This window comes from Camelina sativa, chromosome 14, assembly GCF_030686135.1.
Source record: "Camelina sativa cultivar CO46 ecotype springtype chromosome 14, ASM3068613v1".
NCBI classification, from domain to species: domain Eukaryota; kingdom Viridiplantae; phylum Streptophyta; class Magnoliopsida; order Brassicales; family Brassicaceae; genus Camelina; species Camelina sativa.
This window is the reverse complement of record NC_141893.1, coordinates 16,815,109-16,826,721: the sequence shown is the minus strand read 5'-3', so window position 1 is coordinate 16,826,721 and position 11,613 is coordinate 16,815,109. Positions and strand designations below refer to the sequence as shown.

The window sequence follows — 11,613 nt, the reverse complement described above, 5'->3', positions numbered from 1 at the left end:
TACTCAGCCCAATACTCCCCTTCAAAATGGAGCGTGTAGATTACAAACGCCCAACTTGGACATTAGATTACTAAACTGAACTTTCCCCAAAGCTTTAGTCAAAAGATCAGCCAATTGCTCCTTAGTACCAATGTGTGCAGTTGTAAGAACTCCACTATTGATGGAATCACGTACCCGATGACAATCGATCTCGATATGTTTTGTTCTTTCATGAAAAACGGGATTAGTAGCAATATAAAGCGCAGACTTAATGTCACAAATGAGACGAGAAGGTCCGTTTGGTTGAAAACCCAAATCTTTAAGAAGTTGTCGTAACCACATTATCTCACGTGTGGCAATAGACATTGCACGATACTCTGCTTCACAAGACGATTGCGACACCACTTTTTGTTTCTTAGTCTTCCAAGAGATAGGAGAACCACCAAGCAAAGCAACATAGGCGGTTAAAGAACGACGAGAGAGCGGACACATACCCCAATCGGCATCACAATAAACTGAGAGTTGCAAGTTTGAACGAGAACTGAGTAAAATACCTTGCCCTGCTGTTCCTTTAAGATACAAGACTACACATAACGCAGCATCCATATGCCTTTCCCGCAGCTTTTGCATAAATTGTGACAAGATGTGAACAGAATAAGAAAGATCAGGTCGAGTATTGGCAAGATAGATAAGACGACCGACTAGTCTTCGATACGATGCTGGCTCTGGAATGAAAGGACTAGTACCCGAAGCTAAGTGATGGTTTTGTTCCATTGGTGTAGCAGCAGGCCTTGAACCCAACAATCCTGTTTCACTTACAATATCCAACGCATATTTCCTTTGTGTCAACATAAAACCTTCTTTGTTGCGGGCAATCTCAATGCCGAGAAAATATTTAAGTTTTCCCAAATCTTTCATATGAAAACACTCTCCAAGATATTTCTTAAATTTGTGAATGGCCTCACTATCATTACCACAAACAACAAGATCATCAACATAAACTAAGACCCGAATCTCTACACTCCCACGTGTGTAGGTGAACAAAGAGTAGTCAGAATAAGACTGAACAAAACCAGCCTTTGCGAGAGCCGTAGATAGCTTCTCATACCAACATCTCAGAGCTTGTCGTAATCCGTAAAGAGCTTTGTGTAAGCGAGGTAATTTATTTGGAGATGAAAATGTAAAACCTTGCGGAAGCTTGATATACACCTCTTTGCGAAGATCACCATGAAGAAAAGCATTGTGCACATCCATTTGATGCACTTCCCAATTATTTGCAGCCACAAGACGTAACAAAGCTCTCACCGTTGTCATATTGACAACCGGTGCAAAGGTTTCAGAAAAATCTTGACCAGCAACTTGTCGATTTCCCAACACCACAAGTCATGCCTTATAACGTTCAATACTCCCGTTAGAGTGATACTTGATTCTATAGACCCACATTGTATCAAGTGCAACCTTCCCGGGAGGCAAATCTGCGGCACTAAATGTTTTTGTTTCTTCAAGAGCTCCGACCTCTTTACCCATAGCATTCGTCCAACGCTTATCTTTGATAGCCTCTTTAAAACTTCATGGCTCAACCGCTGCACTAACGGCTGCCAGAAACGCCTGATGCCGAGATGAAAACCGAGCATCAGTGATAAAATCAGTGAGGGGATAAAGAGATGTACCTTGGACCGTGTCACGAGAATCGCTGGTGGAGAGGTCGGGAAGAACGTGATTAGCGGAGTTACTTGCCACTGCGTTGTATAACACATAATCTTTTAAACGAACAAACGATATTTTCGCATGTTTACCCTGTCCCATGTCAGGTTTGGGCTGCGAGACAACAGAGTTTCGGTCAGTAGAACCATCAACAACCGCCGAGGAACAATACGGTAAAATGGGACCAACTTCGAGAATGACACCATCAAGTTCGGCTGGACTAACTTCTTCTACTTCTGGTTCAACAACATTACCAACCAAACCACTATCCTGGGGATTTCCCCTGTTTTTGGTGTTACTAACACTCCCCCTGATTCCAATAGTTGCTGACCCATCGACAAACCAATCAGTATCCCATGTGTCGAATATAACATCATGAGGCAGTTCTGGTTCTGGCTGAGCAGAGAAGGGAAATTCATCCTCCTTGAATATTACGTCACCAGAGACAAAAAATTCATTGTTTTCCAACCTTACTTACCGTACGGATACCCTACAAACGCACACTTTCTACTACGAGGAACAAACTTGTCTTTGTCCCGAATCTGCTTATGTGCATAACACAATTCATCATACACCGGTTGTTGTCCAAATAACACCTCATGCGGACATTTATTATGAAGCAGTTTTTTGGCGTCAAATTGATAACATGTGCAGTAGTTAAGACCGTTTCTCCCCAAAATTTTGTAGGCAAGTGAGCTTGAAATAACAAGGATCTTGCGACATTGAGGAGATGACGATGCTTTCTTTCCAGTCTACCATTCTATTGCGGTGTGCCCACACAAGTCGTTTGATGCACAATACATTTTTCCCTAAAAAAAGATGACAGACAAAGAAACTCTGTTCCATTATCGCTCCTAACCAATTTAACTGCCTTCCCAAACTGTTATCCCGAATAGGCACAAAAGTTTTGAAGAATACTCTTAACCTATGATTTTTCTAACAACAAAAAGGTCCACACACTTCGGGGAAAATCATCCAAGATTGTCAAAAAATAAGCTGCGCCATTGGAGGCTTTAATACGATACGGACCCCAAACATCAACATGAATTAGGGAAAAACACTCGCTTGTTTTATTAATACTATCAGAAAACATCTCTCTAGTTTGCTTAGCCCGAAAACATGTCTCACATGGACTTGGACTAGCAGAAACAGAAACACCGGAAAACAAAGGCATAGTAGATAAAACGGAAAACGAAGGATGTCCTAACCGCTGATGCCACAAAACTCCATCAACTTTCCGAACTGTCTTGTTTACACGAGCAGCTTGCACATCCGTAAAATAATAAACTCCATCACGTTCTTTCCCGGCTCCAATCAGCATCCTCGAAAACCTGTCCTTTAAAACACACATCACATCGGTGAAAAAGGCAAAACAGTTAGAATGCTTCAAAAGCTTTGAAACCGATACTAATGTGCAATTCAAATCAGGTACATATAACACATCATATAAACTAATAAGATCTAACAAACAAAACACGCCCGTTTGTTTTGACAATGTCACACTTCCATCTGCAAAACCAATGGTATATGGAGAAGTGTTTTGGAGATTTGAAAGCACCGACAAATCTCCCGTCATGTGATGCAAAGCTCCTGTATCAAGGATCACATCTCCGTATTTCTTACCGATTAGTTTGTCAAATCTCCCGTCATGTGATGCGAAAGCGAGAGTGCATGCAACATTTGTTCCGGAGTGAGGTCCGCGGAGACTGCATTAGGATTTGGGCTTTTTACGTACGCAACATTCACTTGACCTCTTCCACGACCACCAAAATAACCACCGCGACCACCTCCTCGTGATTGACCACGTCCTCCTCTACCGTCTCTCTCTGAAAACCATTCAGGATAACCCACAATCTGCCAACAAGAGTTCTTTTCATGCCCAGCTCTACCACAGTGAGAACAGAGTCTATCACGTCCTCTGTTTCCACTAGAGCCTTGGACTCCAAAATTACCTCCGTCACGAGACTCACGTCGAGTTCCACTTGATTCACCGTTTCCTTGCTCTAGGCGAGTCACAAACCCAACAGCTTCATGTTGTTGTTCACGAGCTTTAGCTGAGTTCAGTCTATCTTCTTCTCGAATAACTTTGCTATACGCCTTTCCGAGATCCGGCAACACGTCCGCTTCAATGATGGCAGTCACGACATGCCCAAACCTTGACTCATCTAGTCCCATCACGAACTGATGAACTCGTTCTTTGTCTCTCTCCTTTTCATACGCTGCTGCTGCTCCACAGGTACACGTCGGTAGAGGTCGATAGGTTTGGAGTTCTTCCCACATCTTAGCAAGTCGTCCATAATAGTCAATCACCGCTTGCCCATCTTGTTTACATGCCGCCAGTTTAGCTATCAACTGATGAACACACACCTTGTTCCCAACTGAGAACCGTTCCCTCAAATTTTCCCACAACTTGTGGGCATCATTGATGAGCGTCACCGTCGATCTTACCTTAGGCTCAATAGATGTCCTCAACCACCCTACTATCATTGAGTTCACACTCAACCATGATTCGAGATCCGCATGTCCCTCACACGGCTTTTTCAGAGTCCCGTCAATGAAACCCGTTTTTCTCTTCGCTTACAAAGCATTCAACATCTCCGTAACCCACTCGTTATAATTATCACCCTTCAGTTGCACCGAGGTGATCAGCGCCCCTGGATTATCAGAAGCAAACACAAAGTAAGGTGACACAGCAACACCTTTATCACCGGTCATGCCGGTTTCGACAATCTTCTTAGTGTCGTCCCCCATCGTACGAAAAAGAAACTTTCGAAACTTCCAAACAAGAAACGAAACAGAAAGAAGAAACTAGTGGAAACGAAAAACTCAAAGAAATTTAGAAGTCTAGATCAGTTAAAAGGATCTATGCTCTGATACCATGTAAAGATTAAATGAATGTTGTGTGTGTTATTCACGGGTGCCTTGCGGTGTTTATATACAAGATTCGATAACTTTGATAAACCCTAGACGTGCTGACCAAGCTACTATACAAAGTCGGTTATTCGATCTACTACAATACTCAGCCCAATATACAATACTCAGCCCAATAGAAATTTATAAAGTTCCGTGAAAGAGATTAGTTACTTGAGGACTGGCTCGAGGGTAGTGTGAATTCCAGCGGAGACGAGCATACGCCTCTTGCCGGTGGTCGTAGCTAACGTTGAACGGTTTAAAGAAACTTCCCGAGACAAATCGGAATATACATAAAGTAAAGCGATGATGAGCGGTGCCAGTATCCGCCATTGAACTGAAAAGAATAGAATTGACTCGCCCATTGATCAAAGGTCCACAGATTTTTCAGTGTATCTCTCTCCAACAACAACGAAAAAAAAACACAGCAAAAGTTTCACTATATATCAGTGATACCCATGTGTTTCTACTATATTCTAAAAATCTCCCCAAACAATTATCAAATTACAATATAACCCAGTTTTTAAAAATTGGAAATTAACTTGACAACTGCAATTAATGAAGCAACAACGAAAGATTTTTGTGTATGTTTAAGTACTCCTCCTAGTCTGATTATGATGTTGTTAAACGTTAAAATACATTATCTGACGAATTTATCCTCAAGAAGAAAAAAGGAAATATTGTCTCAGCGACGAGTCGGTTGAAGACTACCTGAGTTAAGTTTCTTGGGATAAAAGGAAGTCTATTTATTATTTGGAGTGGGTATCATCTGATATACAACACGAACACGACTAAAGCCTCTCTCTCTCTCTATCTTCCCACAATCCGATATCCAAATTTGTGTGAGTTTTAATAACCCTAGCAAACAACGTTTGTAGCGTTCAACAGAAAGAACACTTGAAGAAGATGATGACGAAGATTGCGATTGCAACGGAGGAGAGATCATCTGATCTTCACCGTTTGGCATATTCTGCAATTAGGGCTGCGAATTCACATGATGATGATCGCTGCTTTGATATTCTACGATACATGAAGCAGAGCTTGAATCTCTCTGTCAAAGATCTTTGTCATTCCAATGCGATCCCTCCGTTGGCGAGTCTGAGAGACCACGAAAACCCTAAGTTGCGAATGGAAGCTAATCTCTTGTTCAACTCATGGATGAAGACTCTTTTTTACTCCAGCGGACGAAACTCTTCTACTTGCAACGAACCTCGATCTAGGTCTCAGGAAAAAACCTCAGAGATTAAACAAATCTATGGTGATCGCAAGTCCTTTTCAGTTCAGGCAAAGAAACGTCGACGTCTGGTGAAATTATCTGACTTGAGGGACAACAATACTACCATATCATCTATCCCAACCAAGATTCATCTAAAACAACACAAGCCTGATGCTTCTGTTCAAGTATTGGACAAGACAGATGATCAGAGATCTAAGCCTCTTGAAACGGGAGAGATTCAACACAAGCCTGAAGAAGATTGCAATAAGTCTATTGCAGCGAGATCTCCTCTACCAATGAAACTTTCTGAAAACCCTAGATCGAAGGCTCATGAAACAGGAAAGATTAAGCAAAAGCCTGGCGCTTGCAAGTCTGTTTTACCAACATCTAGAACAACTCTCCAGATGAAGAAGAAGCAGGCACCTTTGAAAGACGATTCTCAAAACCTTAAACACTGTCCAGCCTTGAACATTAAGGATCAACAACACTGATATGTGTGTAAAACTCAAGGATAGTGTCATTAGCAAAAAGACAAGGGTCAGATATATTAGTAGACTTGTGACTTGACAGCTTTGGTTGTTTATTCTTTTGGTAAATTAGACTAGTGTAGTCACCACTTAAATTCCATTACTCAAAAGCTGTGAGTTGGGAATATGTAATAAGGATATTTCACTATTTCTCTTTGTATGGTTCAACTTGGAGTGTGTTTTTCTTCTGTTTATATATATAACATTGAAATTGCAGTTTGATGATGTGTAGTTGAGAGACAATACTAAAATTTCCATTGTTATCAGACAAAGTTACAGGAACTTGTTCATTACAAGAAAACTTTCCTCAAGAGGAAGACCACAAAAGCCCTCTATTCCCTTCAAGGGAGTCCTTTAGAATAGTCCCTGAGAGTTGGTTTCTTGACAGCGCCTTACCATTGGACAAAAACAGAGGAATATGGCTGACTTGTGAAGGCATTGTTCGATAAGTTTGGGTACAACCGATGCCTTAAACAACAGACCAATGTTCATGATTTGTGTTTCCAGAAAGATCAATGGTGTTCTATAGTAGCTAGAAATCTTTATTCAATGGACTTCATATATTACAAAATACATATGCCAAAAAAATCAAACCGGAACAGTCATCTCCGCCACATTACCACCGCCTCTTCTTCTCTCGAAATCTCTTCAAGAGTCAAGACACTTCCCTTTAGATTCAGGAACCAAAAGAGTGAAAACAATCCCAAAGAAATTAACAGCACCAAGCATCAGCAACGAGTTCGTTGAATACAAAATTGTAAAGACTATTACAATAGTCAACAACTGTTCATTGGTGTTTCCAAAAAGCATTGGCTTTATTGTTTCATTGGTTTTTGGATTCAATTTCCATCTCTTATACTTTTAATCATTGATGTTTCTTTCAGTCCAAGCTACATCGTTAACTCACCAAACGGCAAGTATGCTTCTTGGTTTAGCATTAGAGTTCTGATATGGCATGTGGAAATTTACTGTGAGAATAAATATCTACGGATTGTGAAGCCACCCATCTGATGATTAAATCCAAACTCTTCTTCTGGCGTTTTTGAGAAGAGTTTGAAAGAAAGGCTGGTTCAAAAGTAAAGAATTGGCACAATGTCAATGTAACTCTGCTTCTTCTTTTGGTTTTCTCCCAACGTACACTGAAAGAAACCTTTTGGTGATGATTTTAGTCGCAAAGCTTGACATATTAATCACTCTAACCTAGTATGCCTTCATCCATGTCGTATAGACCGTGCTACAAGCGATCCTCAATATCTTAGAGCTTCTTCTTGAACATGAAATGATCCTCAATATCCTCTGCATCGTAAAATCCACAAGTTTTTTTTATACTCATCAAATGGTATGTAGACAAATAAAAAAATACAAGAAGTTAAAACGATAAAATCCGTAGCCGTTTATAGCTGAGACAAAATGAAATAATATCTTGATTCTTCTAAGGTTTATAAGTATTGAAATATGAAGTAATTGCAGAATATGCCAAACGGAGCGCTCAGAGTAAGGAAGGATATGGGACGCATATGTGAGAATGACAAAGCTGTTGGCTTTATAACCACAACTAACTTCATCTGCTAAAGAGACACAGACCAATGATCATGGCGGCTCAGGTTTCTTCTTGGACATTGAACAGTCTTTGTATTCACGACATTAAAGATCGATCAACCTCTACGAAGAAACCCTCAACCGCCGTAATCTTCTGGCTAATCTTCATGGCAGTTGAAGTTGTTGGTGGCATAAAAGCCATCAGTCTCACAATTCTTGCATATGCTGCTCATCAAGATTGAATGTAGAAGAAACTTTGGTTTGCCTAGAGACTAGAGGGAAACAATAATCTCTTTACATGAAGGTCATTGCCATTATATAATCCCTTCTCGTTGATTTGTTTCCTATACAATTAGTCATCACAATCTTTACATGCCTTACCAATTCTTGAGACTGTAAACATTCATGCTTTTCAAATGTTGCACCTGCTAATTTCATTTTTGATAACAAATACAGATACACATACACATGTTGCACCAAGACACTGATTTATGCAAAATAATCATCATTATATCGAACTCTCTTAAGCATCATGTTGGAAATTACATTTTGAAAGGAGTAAGGCATTATCGAATAGAGACTACCATGCAGGCTTTTACAACAAAACTGCTTTCTTTTTGGGTTCAAGAACCGGAGGGTCAATGTCTATCCCCATGTTAGCTGCAGTTCCTGCAATGATTCTCATAGCGGATTCAATAGTCGTGCAGTTCAGGTCAGGCAGCTTCTCTGCTGCAATTGTGCGTAGCTGATCGATTGTGATCACCCCAACTTTATCTTGCTGTGGATCTTTTGATCCCTTCTCAACACCTATTTCCACAACTCAACAAATGTCAAACATCACAAAACTCCCAGTAAGAGACACCAAATAAATAGACTAGAGATGCCACATCATCTCATACATGATATATTCAGAAACCTGCATCACAAACATGATAATCTTTCCAATAATTATATCTTTGAGTAGAAGCTTAAGTAATGATCTGATGGAAACTCGAAACAAAAAATTGAACTAGTGTAGCTAGCACACCTCAAGTTAAATTGATTCTATATTGAGAGGACAACATCACAAGTATGAATGATTTTGTTCTTGTACCATGCTATAAATTAGAATCTCTCTCTATAGTTGACAAAGGAGCAGAAGGAATGTAATCTAAAAAAACTCAAACTATTAAGCTTTGCAAAACGCAAGATAATATTCAACCACGACATATAATCATTTCTACAGAGGCAGACCTATTTATCAAAATGCACAATCATTGGTCCACAAGTCACAACACACATTAAAAGAATACCTGCAGCCTTAAGCAACAAAACCGAAGCAGGTGGGGTTTTGAGGATAAACGTGAAGCTCTTATCCTGCAACCATACATATAAACTCCATGAAACGATCTCATAGAGCTAATAAATCAGAGACACATCCCCATTCTAAAGCCACTCAATCAAATGTTACAACACTTGAAAACCCAGTTTTGATGACAAATTACCACAATGCTACTCTTCTCTAGCTTAATCAAACTTTAAAGATGGTATTAAAAGAGCATAAACTCACATCAAAGACAGTGATTTCGACAGGAATGATATAACCAGCTTTATCAGCGGTTCTTGCATTGTAATCCTTGCAAAAAGCCATAATGTTGACTCCCTTCGAACCAAGCGCCGGACCAACCGGTGGTGCCGGAGTTGCCTTCCCCGCCTCTAAAGCAAGTTTAATAACCCCAACAACTGCAAAAATTCCCAACCCAATAACGCCGATTAAGCCAAGAAAGTAAGAGAATTTCTAGGTTTTAAGGAGATGCGTAGTGAAAAGATTGAACCTTTTTTAGCTTTGCCTCCGGGTTTAGGTGGAGCCATGGCGATAACAGTGAGAAACCTCGGGGATGAAGAGAGAAGTGGAGACTGTTTCTTTCCCAGAAACTGAACCGAAACATTTGCTTTAGAGGATAATTTAGCTGAAAGAGAATGTGAGAGCTTAGAGTTGGGATGTAGAGAAGAGGAAGTTGAGCTGCAAAGGGTTGATAGAGTAGAAGACGCCATTGATTCTCACTGTGAAGGAAGAAGGTGAGTGAAGAAAGCTGAAGGCGAGTTCACAGGATAGTCGTCTCCGGGGAAAAAAATCCTATCCACTTTTGAGTTCTTGCTTTATGGGCTTAATGGGCTTTAACAAATAAGGCCTAAGATCCAGTACATTGATTTACACTAAACAGTCAAAATTTAAAAACTTTAACCCTCATATTTTTCATCTTTTTTATATTTGTCCTATAATGTTTTTTTTGCCTTCCCCAAATAAAATAGTAATGTTTATATCATTAATATTTTAATAATATTTTGTATCAATTCTTCTTAATTACTTTCAATAGATTTATTCACATTAACTAGCATTCAAACAAAAAACAAAATTCATCTCTCATTATTTTCAATTCTTCTAATTTTTATTTTTCTTTTCTTCTCAAAATTTTTAACAATTATCAGTCAAACCCACAATATTTGAACTACTAGCAATATCCAGAAGAGCTCTGTCCAAGATGATTTATTAGAATCCAAGCATTTTCCAATGTGAGATAATGTGAAAAGAAACACTGTATGTAAGAGCGCTGGTCCAAGATGATCTAGTACCCCATTCACCCAAGAAAAAGAAACATTGTATTTGTATTTAACAACTCTGTCCATAGGTTTTAACCACTTCTTTTGTTCTTATAATATTCACTTTGGGACCTTCGAAATAATAATAGATCTGTGGGACACACCGTTTTGGAATAACATTCTCAGCTTTGTCATAAAAGTGAATTCCACTATGAGAAAATATTGTTTCATTGTCATATTCGCATGTGTTTTCCAACCAGAAAATATAACAAGACCCCAAGATGATGGCGGTGACGCAGACAACAATTTTCATTGCATCATCTTTCCATATAATGAGAGAGGAAAGAAGTAATCAAAACAACAAATTTTACTGAGGCTTATAGTGTGGATAATCAAGAACCTAGGGTCGATTCCATTTGGTTGGGTAAAAAGTTGCATAAATTACATAAATAACTTGAAGACGAAAAAGGAAAGAAAAATAAATGGTCACCACTCACCATTAGATAGGATTAGGAAAAAAAAACATCTGAAAAGCTTTTCTTTATGTTTGAATGTTTCTACTCTTGAAATAGTGATTGTGAATAATTAAGTAATCTTTCAAACAACAAAAGCTAATCATATCTAAGTTCAATATCAATCCACATTTTTGCACACTATTTTTATACGATATGAACTTTTATTTATTGATTAGTAAAAAGAAGTATAACTGTTATGAACCTTTTATGGTGTATTTTGGTTTATATGTTATGAAAAATAAAATAAGGACAAAGAAGTTTCCATTAGTATATAACTATACTAGAGCATAGGGGCATCAATCAAAAACTCTGTGCCTTCATGTTCAAAAACAAGAGCACTAGCTTCCGTTTCATAACATCCTCAAATAGAACAAATTGCTAACCAGGTAGGATAGACTCATACACTTAACCATCACATTCAAAACTGTGGTCTTGCAAACAATACAAATTGCAAACTGTGGTAGGAGTTCTATTTTCAAGTTGCAAAACTGTGGTAAGTTAAACCAGAGTTTTGCCACCTCTTGGACAGAAAACTAGTTCTAACAATATCATCTGTCCGAAGCCGCAACAAGAGCATCTGACATAAGTTTCAGGTAACTTGCTTATCCAATCCTCTTCTTCTCTTGCACTACACTTTTCGCAT

General features: G+C 39.1%; 1 protein-coding gene and 1 pseudogene across 1 annotated transcript; both read right to left on the bottom strand.

Annotated features, from left to right (window-relative positions):
• Nucleotides 1-2,975: 2,975 nt before the first annotated feature.
• Nucleotides 2,976-4,434, bottom strand: LOC147928326 (uncharacterized; annotated as a pseudogene).
• Nucleotides 4,435-8,363: 3,929 nt separating this feature from the next.
• On the bottom strand, nt 8,364-10,037 carry LOC104741893 (large ribosomal subunit protein uL11c). The gene is made up of 4 exons (XM_010462819.3): nt 9,690-10,037; nt 9,425-9,597; nt 9,168-9,231; nt 8,364-8,682 (listed from the first exon to the last, which is right to left on the bottom strand). Exons 1-4 carry the CDS (start codon nt 9,907-9,909, stop codon nt 8,471-8,473), a joined length of 669 nt encoding a protein of 222 aa, XP_010461121.1. The 5' UTR covers nt 9,910-10,037; the 3' UTR covers nt 8,364-8,470.
• Nucleotides 10,038-11,613: the final 1,576 nt, after the last annotated feature.